The sequence below is a fragment of the Natator depressus genome, chromosome 4 (assembly GCF_965152275.1).
Source record: "Natator depressus isolate rNatDep1 chromosome 4, rNatDep2.hap1, whole genome shotgun sequence".
In the NCBI taxonomy this organism is placed as follows: domain Eukaryota; kingdom Metazoa; phylum Chordata; order Testudines; family Cheloniidae; genus Natator; species Natator depressus.
In genome coordinates this window covers 126762641-126778340 of record NC_134237.1, presented here as the reverse complement: position 1 = coordinate 126778340, position 15700 = coordinate 126762641, and the positions used below count along the sequence as shown (strand labels likewise).

At 51.3% G+C, this 15700-nt stretch overlaps 1 protein-coding gene across 4 annotated transcripts in view; it reads left to right on the top strand.

The window, feature by feature from the left end:
* The first annotated feature begins 13355 nt into the window (after positions 1-13355).
* Positions 13356-15700, top strand: part of ST3GAL5 (ST3 beta-galactoside alpha-2,3-sialyltransferase 5) — a 39323-nt gene continuing 36978 nt past the window's right edge. The window contains exon 1 of one of the 4 annotated variants that reach the window (XM_074951871.1): positions 13356-13669. In XM_074951871.1, the coding sequence (XP_074807972.1) occupies positions 13627-13669 (43 nt within the window). In that variant the 5' untranslated portion in view covers positions 13356-13626. The remainder of the gene's footprint in view (positions 13670-15700) is intronic. The other 3 variants (XM_074951868.1, XM_074951869.1, XM_074951867.1) reach the window with 3 other exon arrangements.

Sequence of the window (15700 nt, the reverse complement as noted above, 5' to 3'; positions counted from 1 at the left end):
CTTCCCTCCACCACCACCCCTCCTGGTGCTTCTCTCCTCCATCACCCCTCCTGGGCTACCTTGGTAGTTATCCCCCTGTTTGTGTGATGAATTAATAAAGAATGCATGAATGTGAAGCAACAATGACTTTACTGCCTCTGCAAGTGGTGATCGAAGGGAGGAGGGGAAGGTAGTTAGCTTACAGGGAAGTAGAGTGAACCAAGGGTCGGGAGGTTTCATCAAGGAAAAACAAAGAGAACTTTCACACCGTAGCCTGGCCAGTCATGAAACTGGTTGTCAAAGCTTCTCTGATGCGCACCGCGCCCTCCTGTGCTCTTCTAACCGCCCTGGTGTCTGGCTGCACGTAACCAGCGGCCAGGCAATTTGCGTCAACCTCCCACCCTGCCATAAATGTCTCCCCCTTACTCTCACAGATATTGTGGAGTGCACAGCAAGCAGTAATAACAGTGGGAATATTGGTTTCGCTGAGGTCTAACCGAGTCAGTAAACTGCGCCAGCGCACTTTTAAATGTCCAAATGCACATTCTACTACCATTTTGCACTTGCTCAGCCTGTAGTTGAACAGCTCCTGACTACTGTCCAGGGCGCCTGTGTATGGCTTCATGAGCCATGGCATTAAGGGGTAGGCTGGGTCCCCAAGGATAACTATAGGCATTTCAACATCCCCAACGGTTATTTTCTGGTCTGGGAATAAAGTCCCTTCCTGCAGCTTTTGAAACAGACCAGAGTTCCTGAAGATGCGAGCGTCATGTACCTTTTCCGGCCATCCCATGTTGATGTTGGTGAAACGTCCCTTGTGATCCACCAGTGCTTGCAGCACTATTGAAAAGTACCCTTTGCAGTTTACGTACTCGCCGGCTTGGTGCTCCGGTGCCAAGATAAGGATATGGGTTCCGTCTATGGCCCCACCACATTTAGGGAATCCCATTGCAGCAAAGCCATCCACTATGACCTGCACATTTCCCAGGGTCACTACCCTTGATATCAGCAGATCTTTGATTGCATTGGCTACTTGCATCACAGCAACCCCCACAGTAGATTTTCCCACTCCAAATTGATTCCCGACTGACCGGTAGCTGTCTGGCGTTGCAAGCTTCCAGAGGGCTATTGCCACTCGCTTGTGAACTGTGGGGGCTGCTCTCATCTTGGTATTCTTGTGCCTCAGGGCAGGGGAAAGCAAGTCACAAAGTTCCATGAAAGTGCCCTTACGAATGCGAAAGTTTCGCAGCCACTGGAAATCATCCCAGACCTGCAACACTATGCGGTTCCACCAGTCTGTGCTTGTTTCCCGAGCCCAGAATCGGCGTTCCACCACATGAACCTGCCCCATTAGCACCATGATGCCCACATTGCCAGGGTCCGTGCTTTGAGAGAAGTCTGTGTCCATGTCCTCATCACTCTCGTCACCGTGCTGACATCGCCTACTCGCCCGGTTTCGCTTTGCCAGGTTCTGGTGCTGCATATACTGCTGGATAACGCGTGTGGTGTTTAATGTGCTCCTAATTGCCAAAGTGATCTGAGCGGACTCCATGCTTGCTGTGGTATGGCGTCTGCACAGAAAAAAGGCGTGGAAGATTGTCTACCGTTGCTCTGACGGAGGGAGGGGCGACTGATGACATGGCTTACAGGGAATTAAAATCAACAAAGGGGGTGGCTTTGCTAGAAACAGACTGGCCCCCTGAAGAATAGAACTCAAAACCTCAAGGATAGAACTCAAAACTGTGTTTAGCAGGCCGTTGATTTCATGGAGGGAGGGAGGAGAAAATGAATACAAAACAAATCTGGTCTATTTCTTGTTTTGATCCACTTCATCTATCTTTATAAATCTTGCTGGCAGCAGACTGTGCAGTACAACCGCTAGCCATTGTCATCTCCTGGGTGCTCAGCAGAAGATGGTGTTAGGATATAGATATTCAGGCCTGTCTGTAAAGGCCTATACTCTAAGAATTTAGGTGTATTCTTATCACTTGGCTAGTTATAGAGGTACAAAAGAGAATCAAAATCACTGTCTGCCGGTGTAAGGGCCTTCTCTTACTGTGACAGTCTGAGGCCCTGTTCTTAGGGTAGAGCCTTTGGCTAAGCAACAGGGGCAGCCATAAGCTGGGAAGCAAACGGTCACATCCTCACATTCCAAACTAGTCACATTGAAAGAAGGTGCTATTGGGCTGTTAGGAATACAATCCTGTCCTGATAGTGTCTATCACCTCCAGAGAAAGGGAAGTGCCTAGAAAATGTAAAAGGAAACTTAGTTTGATAGCATCCTGTCTGGCAAGAACTCACTTATCAATAGCTGGGATGTGAAATCCTCACTTCTGTATTGTTTTGTCATTATAGTTCCCACTTTGCTATTGTTTGTCTGTATAATCTCTGTCTGGTTCTGTGATTGTTTCTGTCTGCTGTATAATTAATTTTGCTGGGTGTAATCTAATTAAGGTGGTGGGATATAACTGGGTACATAATCATGTTACAATATGTTAGGATTGGTTAGTTAAATTTCAGGAAAATGATTGGTTAAGGTATAGCTAAGCAGAACTCAAGTTTTACTATATAGTCTGCCGTCAATCAGGAAGTAAGGGTGTGGGGGTGGGCATGCGGGTGGGGGAAATGGGAACAGGGAATGGGGGTAAGGAAATTGGAATCATGTTTTGCTAAAAGGGGAAATGGGAACAGGGAATGGGGCTGGGGAAATTGGAATCATGTTTGGCTAAGGGCAGGAATGGGAACAGGGACCCAGGTGTAAGGCTCTGTGGTGTCAGAGCTGGGAAGGAGGATACTAAGGAAGGAAACTGGAATCATGCTTGCTGGAAGTTCACCCCAATAAACATCGAATTGTTTGCACCTTTGGACTTCGGGTATTGTTGCTCTCTGTTCATGCGAGAAGGACCAGGGAAGTGAGTGGGTGAAGGAATAAGCCCCCTAACAGACGGTGCAGTATGACTGCTGGCCATCGTCTTCTGCTGGCTGCAGACTAAAAGACAGTGCACTGCCGGTAGGACTGAATTGCCACAAAATGAAACTTAAAAGGGAAATGACTTGGCTGAATCACTCCTATGTTTGCCCAAGAGCCCCAACCTCATCGAGGTCGGTTAAAAGAGCACCCTGGACTACATCGACGACGGCTACCAGTCATACTGCACTGTCTGCTGCTAAAAGGCAATAAACTGCTGCTGTGTAGTAATGCAGTACCACGTCTGCCAGCACCCAGGAGACATACGGTGACGGTTAGCTGAGCGGGCTCCATGCTTACCGTGGTATGGCGTCTACACAGGTAACTCAAGAAAAAAGGCGCAAAACAATTGTCTGCCCTTGCTTTCACGGAGGGAGAGGGGGGAAGAGGGGCCTGACGATATGTACCCAGAACGACCCGCGACAATGTTTTAGCCCCATCAGGCACTGGGATTTCTATCCAGAATTCAAATGGGCGGCGGAGACTGTGGGAACAGTGGGATAGCTACTCATTGTGCAATGCTCTGGAAGTCGATGGTTGCCTCGGCACTGTGGACACAGTCCGCCGACTACATGCACTTAGAGCATTTGTGTGGGTACACACAATATCGACTGTAAAAAAACACTTTCTACAAAACTGACTTCTATAAATTCGACCTAATTTCATAGTGTAGACATACCTTAAGGTGCCACAAGTACTCCTGTTCTTTTTGTGGATACAGACTAACATGGCTTGTACTCTGAAACTAATCTAGTCCAGGGGTTCTCAAACTGTGGGTCAGGACCACAAAGTGGGTCACAACCCTATTTTAATGGGGTCACTAGGGCTGGTGTTAGACTTGCTGGGGCCCGGGGCTGAAGCCCGAGCCCTATCACCTGGGGCTGAAGCCAAGCTAAGGGCTTCAGCCCTGGGCTGCAGGGCTCAGGTTCTGGCTTCAACCCCCTGACTGGGGCGGAAGCCCTGGGATTCAGCTTTGTCTCCCCCAGCCTCTGCATGGGGTGGTGAGGCTTGAGCTTGAGGCTCCCCACCCAGGGTGGCGGTGCTCAGGCGTGCTGAGGCTTTGGTCCCGCCTCCTGGGGGTCATGTCGTAATTTTTGTTGTCAGAAGGAGGTCGCAGTGCAATGAAGTTTGAGAACCACTGATCTAGTCTGACCTCCTGCACATTGCAGACCACAGAACCTCACCCACCCACTCCTGTAATAGACCCCTAACCTCTGGCTGAGTTACTGAAGTCATCAAATCATGATTTAAAGACTTCAAGTTACAGAGAATCCACCATTTACACTGGTTTAAACCTGCAAGTGACCCAGGCCCCATGCTGCAGAAGAAGGCGAAACCCCCCACAGGGTCTCTGTCAGTCTGACCTGGGAGAAAATTCCTTACCAAGCCCATGTATTATCTGGTGGTCCGAATTTGGCCCACGGGCCTCCTATTGACTATCCCTGAGTTAGATCCACAGCATGTTGCCAAGACCCACCCAGCCAGACACCTAGGAAAGAATTTTCTGTAGTAACTCAGAGCCCTACCTATCTAGTGCCTCATCGTTAGCCATTGGAGATATTAGCTGCTAGAAGTCATAGATCGGCTACATGCCATTGTAGGCAGTCTCATCATGCCATCCCATCCATAAACTTATTAAGGTCAGTCTTGAAGCCAGTTACGTTTTTTTGCCCCCACTGCTCCCCTTGGAAAGCTGTTTCAGAACTTCACTCCTCTGATGGTTAGAAACCTTTGTCTAATTTCAAGCCTAAACTTGTTGATGGCCAGTTTATATTCATTTGTTCTTGTGTCCACTTTGGCACTCAACATAAATAATTCCTCTCCCTCTCTGGTATTTCTCCCTCTGATGTATTTAGAGACAGCAATCTTATCTCCCCTCAGCCTTCTTTTGGTTAGGCTAAACAAGCCAAGCTCTTTGAGAATCTTCTCTGAAGGTAGGTTTTCCATTTCTTGGGTCATCCTAGTAGCCCTTCTCTGCACCTGTTCCAGTTTGAATTCATCTTTCTTAACCATGAGAGACCAGAATTGCACACAGTATTCCAGAGGTGGTTTCACCAGTGCCTTGTATAATGGTGCTAACAGTTCCCTGTCTCTTGGAAACATGAACCAAATATAAACTAAAGACTCAAAAGCTGGAAAGGAAAAGAACAAAAAATGTATTATTTCTAAAAAATCTTATGATTTTTAAGCCAAGCTCATGTTCCCCTCCCCCGACCTGCCACGATTTTTGAACACTTGAAGCTGACAATACTGTGTGCGCAGACATAAATGACTGCTCAAGGTTCAAAGGCTACGGAGAATCAAGCTCTGCCTGTGCATCACAGTCCTCAGCTGGGAGAAGACAAGTAGTGTATTACCACCACTGAATGCTGAAGACCGGTCTACCCTTAAAAACGGACACGGGCATAGTTATATCAGCCAGGGAGTGTTGAAAAAATGGCACCCACCCAGTGATGAACTGCCAAAATCTTAACAATGGGTTCCCTCCTCACCCCACGACGGGGTCGTTGCCCGCCCCCCGGGACTCCTGCCACATCCAACCACCCCCGCGTTCCTTGATGCCCCTCCCCCAGGACCACTGCCCCATCCACCCCCCTCCCCTGTCCCCTGACTGCCCCCAGAACTGGGCAGGAGGGTCTTGCGGGCCACCGTAGTGGGTGCCCACCCCACCCCTAAGAGCCAGAGGCACCTGTGGGGCGGGGGGGGAGAAGAGGTGGGGAGTCCTGTTAGGGGGCTTATTTCTTCACCCACTTACTTCTCTGGTCCTTCTCGCATGAACAGAGAGCAACAATACCCAAAGTCCAAAGGTGCAAACAATTTGATGTTTATTGGGGTGAACTTCCAGCAAGCATGATTCCAGTTTCCTTCCTTAATATCCTCCTTCCCAGCTCTGACACCACAGAGCCTTACACCTGTGTCCTTGTTCCCATTCCTGCCCTTAGCCAAACATGATTCCAATTTCCTTACCCACATTTCCTGTTCCCTTCTCCCCCACCCATACACCCACCCCCACACCCACTCACTTCCTCGACTGCAGACTATATAGTAAAACTTGAGTTCCGCTTTGCTATACCTTAACCAATCATTTTCCTGAAATTTAACTAACCAATCCTAACATATTGTAACATGATTATGTACCCAATTATATCCCACCACCTTAATTAGTTTACACCCAGCAAAATTAATTATACAGCAGACAGGAACAATCACAGAACCAGACAGATTATACAGACAAACAATAGCAAAGTGGGAACTATAATGACAAAACAATACAGAAGTGAGGATTTCACATCCCAGTTATTGATAAGTGAGTTCTTGCCAGACAGGATGCTATCAAACTAAGTTTCCTTTTACATTTTCTAGGCACTTCCCTTTCTCCGGAGGTGATAGGACAGGATTGTATTCCTAACAGCCCATAGCACCTTATTTCAATGTGACTAGGTTGGAATGTGAGGATGTGACCCATTCGCTTCCCAGCTTATGACTGCCTCTGCTGCTTAGCCAAAGGCCTTAGCCTAAGCATGGGACCTCAAACGGTCACATTAAAAGAAGGCCCTTACACCGGCAGACAGTGATTTTGATTCTCTTTTGTACCTCTATAACTAGCCAAGTGATAAGAATACACCTAAATTCTTAGAGTATACGCCTTTACAGACAGGCCTGAATATCTATATCCTAACACTCCACCCCTTTTTTTCTTTTGGGATCCTCCTGCCCAGGTATCCCTGGAAAAGCATAGGACATATGGCGACACATTTCCTGACAGGGCCAGGCATCAAGGTGGAAGGGTCGATATTCCATTTGTCCCACTGCCCCTTGTGTAGTATAGTGCCCTGCACCTTCTCTCGTATGGGCATACCACACCTATTCCAATTAGTGTTCCAGACTTCCCATTATAGTGGGACCGAGAAGGTTGGGTCCGGGTTGTCTAGTACACTGCAGGGTTTGGAGGGCTTGTTACATTACTTATAGGTTATCTCCCTATGCAACGTAACACAAGTATAGTTAACAATACAAAATCCACAGCAACACCGAGTCCTGAACACTGCAGTATGGTCCAACATCCGAGACACCCCCAAAACAGTGCCTCTCCTCCTTCGACGGGGTCACGATCTTACGTGTCCAGTTGCTGGCAGTTGCAACAAGCTGCCCCTGCAGGTTTTGCTTGCTTTTGTCCATATCATAAGTCCACTGAATGTTCATAGAGAAATGGGATATTGTCCAAACCAGCTTGACCACTTGGTATGGAATCAGGCAGTAGGCCCTGGCTTATTTACAGCAATAAGATTCACAGATCCATTTGTGCACCAAAGTCCATATAGCAGCATGTAGATGTGTGTAGTTTGGTTATGGCCTGGTGTAGTTGTGCCCCCAGTAATATGTACATTCCCAGCAAAACACCTTATACACAGTACACCCAATTGTCCACCCCTTGCATAGGCCATTGATCCTGCTCCTTTATAGTTATAGGAGAGGGGCACATCCAAACCTCTTCTGCTGATTTACACTATTTTACACACCCCTCCATTGATTCCCAGTGAGCTCCTCCCCTTCTCATTATTTCCACAGGGCTTGTGGGGGCCACCTTAGCTGCCATTCCATTTCCAGGTACCACGGTAGCTATTACACAGGTGCTGGCCTCCTAGTGGAGCACTTTGCATTCCCATACACATCTTCCCCCCCCCAAGGTCAGCCTTTTGAAGCCATCCCCCACCCACATCATGAGGTTTTCTGTTCATTGAAACACAACAATGCTAGCAAGAGGACAAACACCACAGACAAACACAAAACGCAGATCCATGGTATTCTGGGTTATTTTTCCCGCTGGCGCCAGCTTGCTTGTAGAGTGTCTGAAAAACAAAAGAAACAATTTCCACCCCCATGGTGGGGACAGACTATTGCTTAATAATAATACCACTTTCTTTTACAAATTTCCTTGCTAATTGCAGGAAAAACAGAATTACCTCCAGGCTTTCCTTATTTTGTTCTATAGTCAAAAGTGAATTACCCCACTCACTGGTCATTTATGAAATTCATGAAGTGGTGTACCCCAGTTTCCCCTCTTGTTCAACAGACCAAAGTTTGCAATAGTTTCTCTGCTGTACCAAGCTCTAAGTTTATTCTCAGGTAATAGCAGAGACACAGCTTCAGATTTTAGCACTGTACACACACACCCCCCTTAAGGTTAACCTGTCTCTCTTATTTTCAGGCTTGACTTTTTTCACCTCCCTTTCCTGGAGGGCCATAATCTGAGTCTTCTAGTAGCTTGTTTGCTGATCAGATGTATTCATTATTTGCAGCTCCTTTGTGCCCATTGCATTTACACAGAGGCTTACTAGCTTGCGTCTGGATCCAAAGCTGTTAGCAGCTCAGACAGACACTGTCTTAAAAGGGAAACATTTTACTTCCACCAGAGTTCTGATTACTTTCCACTTTCATCTCCTGCTCCAAAACACACACAGATCTGAAAAAGAAAGCACAACCTATTGTGGCCCCTTTTGGAGCCCTAATAGGATTTTAATTAAGTACCATGTTTTATTTGCATTTCTTTTACCCCTTCTCCAATATACACTGCACACGTCCTGGGAAAATGCACATTCCTTCCGTATAGTTTAACCTCCATAACATTATATTAGCCATATTAATTTTACACAAGGTGTAACTGCCTCCCCCATGCCCACAGAGTTTTCATGCACACCCACCAAAGCAACAATCTGATCCCCCAGAGCCACCCCAAGGCTCAGTGTTCCCATCATTCCTCCCCTTTTCCTTTTACCACACAAAATTCTCTTTTGCCTAATATTTCTTGTACTGTGATTACTCTTTTTTACACAACTATACCCCAATTACACTTCCATCTTGTACAACTAGACACAACCAGGGGCAGCCAAGTTAAGTTCCAATAGAAACCCCTTCCATCCTTTAGTGATTTTGATTTCCCAAAAGTCAAATAATTTTGATCAGATTCTCTCTCTGCCTGCAGCAGTCCCTTATAGACCATTTCTGTGGGAAAAGGGCCCATTTTCCCTCAGAATAGCTGTAAAGGCTTCTGGGGACAGAAGCATAGTGGTGGTAGTAGCCACTTGACCTGACCCCCTTGGATAATTTAATTACCAAGCTTCCATCCAATGTGACTGCACAGACAGTTACATTTATAGAACTGGGTTTTATCATTAAACAAAAACTTCCTTCTTGACATCTCACATAAGTATCCAAAGTACCCTCCATTAAAACTTCAGAAAAACAAAAGAGTGTGGAAAGGCAGGTTGCACTTTGAAACCTTCTTCCACTACCCATATACCAAGGAGGGTGGGCTCCTCAGCCACCCCTCATACCTTTGGGTCCCCTAACACTTCCTCCATTTCCTTTTTAATCTCATCCCAGGTTGACCCCTACACCTGGTATGGGCCCTGGTTCTTCCTTATCCATTTATCCAAAAAATCCTTTACCCTGGCTTGCCAGAACCCGCAACTACCACCATGAGAGTTCAACGATACCCCCTCCAAGCAGCTGCGCGGACTGTTGGGGAGAAGGACTTACAGGCTGCCACTCACCTATCCAATGTGATGCACCCGAGTCACCAGCACCAAGAGGTTAGGGAGCTTATTCCTTCACCCACTTACTTCCCTGATCCTTCTCACATGAACAGAAAGCAACAATACCCGAAGTCCAAAGGTGCAATTTGATGTTTATTGGGGTGAACTTCCAGCAAGCATGATTCCAGTTTCCTTCCTTAGTATCCTCCTTCCCAGCTCTGACACCACAGAGCCTTACACCTGTGTCCTTCTTCCCATTCCAACCCTTAGCCAAACATGATTCCAATTTCCCCTTTTAGCAAAACATGATTCCAATTTCCTTACCCACATTCCCTGTTCCCATCTCCCCCACACCCACTCACTTCCTCATTGACTGCAGACTATATAGTAAAACTTGAGTTCTGCATAGCTATACCTTAACCAATCATTTTCCTGAAAATTAACTAACCAATCCTAACATATTGTAACATGATTATGTAACCAATTATATCCCACCACCTTAATTAGTTTACACCCAGCAAAATTAATTATACAGCAGACAGGAACAATCACAGAACCAGACAGAGATTATACAGACAAACAAGAGCAAAGTGAAGGAGTACTTGTGGCACCTTAGAGACTAACCAATTTATTTGAGCATGAGCTTTCGAGAGCTACAGCTCACTTCATCGGATGCATACTGTGGAAATTGCAGAATACATTATATACACACAGAGACCATGAAACAATACCTCCTCCCACCCCACTCTCCTGCTGGTAATAGCTTATCTAAAGTGATCATCAAGGTGGGCCATTTCCTGCACAAATCCAGGTTCTCTCACCCCCTCACCCCCCTCCAAAAACCACACACACAAACTCACTCTCCTGCTGGTAATAGCCTATCCAAAGTGACCACTCTCCTTACAACGTGCATGAAAATCAAGGTGGGACATTTCCTGCACAAATACAAATACAAAATGTCCCACCTTGATTTTCATGCACGTTGTAAGGAGAGTGGTCACTTTGGATAGGCTATTACCAGCAGGAGAGTGAGTTTGTGTGTGTGGTTTTTGGAGGGGGGTGAGGGGGTGAGAGAACCTGGATTTGTGCAGGAAATGGCCCACCTTGATTATCATACACATTGTGAAGAGAGCAGTCACTTTGGATGGGCTATTACCAGCAGGAGAGTGAGTTTGTGGCGGGGGGGCGGAGGGTGAGAAAACCTGGATTTGTGCTGGAAATGGCCCAACTTGATGATCACTTTAGATAAGCTATTACCAGCAGGAGAGTGGGGTGGGAGGAGGTATTGTTTCATGGTCTCTGTGTGTATATAATGTCTTCTGCAGTTTCCACAGTATGCATCCGATGAAGTGAGCTGTAGCTCACGAAAGCTCATGCTCAAATAAATTGGTTAGTCTCTAAGGTGCCACAAGTACTCCTTTTCTTTTTGCGAATACAGACTAACACGGCTGTTACTCTGAAAAGAGCAAAGTGGGAACTATAATGACAAAACAATACAGAAGTGAGGATTTCACATCCCAGCTATTAATAAGTGAGTTCTTGCCAGACAGGATGCTACCAAACTAAGTTTTCTTTTATATTTTCTAGGCACTTCCCTTTCTCTGAAGGTGACAGGCATTATTAGGACAGGATTGTATTCCTAACCGCCCAATAGCACCTTATTTCAATGTGACTAGGTTGGAATGTGAGGATGTGACCTGTTCGCTTCCCAGCTTATGGCTGCCTCTGCTGCTTAGCCAAAGGCAGCCTAAGCACAGGGCCTCAAACTGTCACAGTAAGAGAAGGCCCTTACACCGGCAGACAGTGATTTTGATTCTTTCTTTTGTACCTCTATAACTAGCCAAGTGATAAGAATACACCTAAATTCTTAGAGTATAGGCCTTTACAGACAGACCTGAATATCTATATCCTAACAAGTCCCGGCGGTGCTTACCTAGGGCAGCTCCCAGGAAGCATCTGGCAGGTCCCTCTGGCTCCAAGGGGCGGGGGAGTGTAGCTGGGGGGGAGCAGGGGGAGTGGCCGCTCCCCCCACTGATCACATCAAAAGTGGCGCCTTAGGCGCCGACTCCCTGGGTGCTCCGGGGCTGGAGCACCCACGGGGAAAATTGGTGGGTGCAGAGCCCCCACCGGGAGCTCCCCGCCCCACGCCCGGCCCCAGCTCACCTCCGTTCTGCCTCCTCCCCTGAAAGCACCGCCCCGCTCTGCTTCTCTGCCCCCCCCCCCCGAGAAGGGCGGAGAAGCGGAGCTCGGCCGCTTGTTCAGGGGAGGAGGCGGAGCGGAGGTGAGCTGGGGCTGGGGCGGGAAGCTGCCAGCACCCACCAAATTTTCCCCTTGGGTGCTCCAGGGCTGGAGCACCCGTGGAGTCGGCGCCTAAGGCAGAACCGGGCAGGAGGGTCTCGCGGGCCACCGTAGTGGGTGCCCACCCCACCCCTAAGAGCCAGAGGCACCTGCAGGGGGGCGAGGTGGGGAGTCCCGGAGGTGCTTACCTGGGGCAGCTCCCAGGAAGCATCTGGCAGGTCCCTCTGGCTCCTCGGGGCAGGGGAGCGTAGCTGGGGGGGAGCAGGGGGAGCAGCCGCTCCCCCCACTGATCACATCAAAAGTGGCACCTTAGGCGCTGACTCCGTGGGTGCTCCGGGGCTGGAGCACCCACGGGGAAAATTGGTGGGTGCAGAGCCCCCACCGGCAGCTCCCCGCCCCACGCCCGGCCCCAGCTCACCTTCGCTCTGCCCCCTCCCCTGAACGCACCGCCCCGCTCTGCTTCTCTGCGCCCCCACCCCCGAGAAGGGCGGAGAAGCGGAGCTCGGCCGCTTGTTCAGGGGAGGAGGCGGAGCGGAGGTGAGCTGGGGCCGGGGCGGGAAGCTGCCAGCACCCACCAAATTTTCCCCTTGGGTGTTCCAGGGCTGGAGCACCCGTGGAGTCGGCGCCTAAGGCAGAACTGGGCAGGAGGGTCTCGTGGGCCACCGTAGTGGGTGCCCACCCCACCCCTAAGAGCCAGAGGCACCTGCGGGGCGGGGCGAGGTGGGGAGTCCTGGCGGTGCTTACCTGGGGCAGCTCCCAGGAAGCATCTGGCAGGTCCCTCTGGCTCCTCGGGGCAGGGGAGCGTAGCTGGGGGGGAGCAGGGGGAGCAGCCGCTCCCCCCACTGATCACATCAAAAGCGGCGCCTTAGGCGCCGACTCCCTGGGTGCTCCGGGGCTGGAGCACCCACGGGGAAAATTGGTGGGTACAGAGCCCCCACTGGCAACTCCCCGCCCCGTGCCCGGCCCCAGCTCACCTCTGCTCCGCCTCCTCCCCTGAACTCACCACCCCGCTCTGCTTCTCTCCACCCCTCCCCTCCACCCCGCAGAAGGGTGGAGAAGCAGAGCTGGGCGGAGCGTTCAGGGGCGGAGGCGGAGGTGAGCTGGGGCCGGGCGCGGGGCAGGGAGCTGCCAGTGGGTGCTCTGCACCCACTAAATTTTCCCCTTGGGTGCTCCAGGGCTGGAGCACCCGTGGAGTCGGCGCCTAAGGCAGAACCGGGCAGGAGGGTCTCGCGGGCCACCGTAGTGGGTGCCCACCCCACCCCTAAGAGCCAGAGGCACCTGCGGGGGGGGGGCGAGGTGGGGAGTCCTGGCGGTGCTTACCTGGGGCAGCTCCCAGGAAGCATCTGGCAGGTCCCTCTGGCTCCTCGGGGCAGGGGAGCATAGCTGGGGGGGAGCAGGGGGAGCAGCCGCTCCCCCCACTGATCACATCAAAAGTGGCACCTTAGGCGCTGACTCCGTGGGTGCTCCGGGGCTGGAGCACCCACGGGGAAAATTGGTGGGTGCAGAGCCCCCACCGGCAGCTCCCCGTCCCACGCCCGGCCCCAGCTCACCTTCGCTCTGCCCCCTCCCCTGAACGCACCGCCCCGCTCTGCTTCTCTGCGCCCCCACCCCCGAGAAGGGCGGAGAAGCGGAGCTCGGCCGCGCGTTCGGGGGAGGAGGCGGAGGCGGAGCGGAGGTGAGCTGGGGCCGGGGGAGCTGCCGGTGGGTGCTCTGCAACCACCAAATTTTCCTTTTGGGTGCTCCAGGGCTGGAGCACCCGTGGAGTCGGCGCCTAGGCCGCGGAGCCTAGCGCAACGGCGGGCGGGGGCTGCCTGGCGCTTCGCTCCCATTCCCCCCCAGCCCCCCATGTGGAGGAGACGCCACGGGGTCGGCGCGGAGCCCAGCGCAGGTAGGGGCTGGGAAGGGGGCCCCGGGGGCGCAGCGGCGGGGCCTGCAGGGGCGGGATGAGCTGGAGGGGTGGGGGGTCGGGGGGTATATTGGTTGCCGGGGGGGGGCTATGGGGAGAGGTTTTTGTAGGGAATGCTGGCGGGGGGGATGTAAGGTGCTGGGGGGTTTGGTGGTGCGGGGGCTGTGGGGCATGGGTGGTGCGTCTGTGTTGTGGGGCTGTTGGGGGGTTGTATTGGTTGCCAGCGGGGGGCTATGGGGAGAGGTTTTTGTAGGGAATGCTATGGGGGGGTGTAAGGGGCTGGGGAGGTTTGGTGGTGCGGTGGCTGTGGGGCATGGGTGGTGGGGCTGTGTTGTGAGGCTGTTGGGGGGCTGGGAGGGTGTATTGGTTGCCGGGGGGGGCTATGGGGAGAGGTTTTTGTAGGGAATGCTGTGGGGGTGTGTGTGTAAGGAGCTGGGGGGGGGTTGGTGGTGCGGGGCTGTGGGGCATGGGTGGTGGGTCTGTGTTGTGGGGCTGTTGGGGGGTTGTATTGGTTGCCAGCGGGGGGCTATGGGGAGAGGTTTTTGTAGGGAATGCTATGGGGGGGGTGTAAGGTGCTGGGGGTGTAAGGGGCTGGGGGAGTTTGGTGGTGTGATGGCTGGGGGGCATGGGTGGTGGGTCTGTGTTGTGAGGCTGTTGGGGGGCTGGGAGGGTGTATTGGTTGCCGGGGGGGGGCTATGGGGAGAGGTTTTTGTAGGGAATGCTGGGGGGGGATGTAAGGTGCTGGGGGGTGTAAGGAGCTGGGGGGGTTTGGTGGTGCAGGGGCTGTGGGGCATGGGTGGTGGGTCTGTGTTGTGGGGCTGTTGGGGGGGTTGTATTGGTTGCCAGCGGGGGGCTATGGGGAGAGGTTTTTGTAGGGAATGCTATGGGGGGGGTGTAAGGTGCTGGGGGTGTAAGGGGCTGGGGGAGTTTGGTGGTGTGATGGCTGTGGGGCATGGGTGGTGGGGCTGTGTTGTGAGGCTGTTGGGGGGCTGGGAGGGTATATTGGTTGCCGGGGGGGGCTATGGGGAGAGGTTTTTGTAGGGAATGCTGTGGGGGGGGGTGTAAGGGGCTGGGGGGGTTTGGTGGTGCGAGGGCTGGGGGGCATGGGTGGTGGGTCTGTGTTGTGAGGCTGTTGGGGGGCTGGGAGGGTTTATTGGTTGCCAGCGGGGGGGCTATGGGGAGAGGTTTTTGTAGGGAATGCTATTGGGGGGGGTGTAAGGGGCTGGGGGGGTTGGTGGTGGGATGGTGTTTTGAGAGTATGTTGGGGGGCCTGTAGGTGGTTATGTGGGGGTTGGGTATTGGTTGTCTTAGGGTTATGGGGTGGTCTTGTAGGGGATATTTTGGGGTCTGAAGGGAGTTATGGGGGGTTGGTGGTGGTATTTTGAGGGTTCTGTAAGAGGTTACAGGAGAGCTGGGGAGGGAGTATTAGTTGTCTGTAGGAGGCTGTGGGCATGTTAGTTCTGGGGTGCTGGTAGGTTTGTACGGGCTGTTATGGGGGCTGGAGGGGGTTATTGGGCAGGTTTGGGTGCGAGGGCAGTGTTCAGAAACTTTGTAAGGGAATGTTATGGGCAGAGCTTGCCTAGTGATGGATTTTTCAGTTCTCTGGCAATTCTGAAAAAATTGTAAATCTTGTTTTGGGTTGAACTGAAAACAAATTGTTTAGAATTTTTTTAGCATATAAAAAACAGGAAACATTTCTAGTTGGGTCGAATGAAACATTTTTTTCAAGCCAACTCATTTTTTTGTTTTGATTTTAGGCATTTTGTTAAAAGGATGACTATTCACAAGACAGGAGAGGGGGAGATTGAGGTGGTGGTGGCTGGTGGTGCTCTCCTTATAAATTACTTGGGATGTGGGAGACCCAAGTTCTATTCTGCCTTCTCTCTGATGTGGAGAAGTGATTTGAATTTGGGTTGGCTACATTGTAGAGAGTGCCCTAACCACTGGGCTGGATGTTCTGGTGTGGCTCTCTCTCCTGTTAAAGCTGTTTCACTCAGTTTAAATAAACAGTCC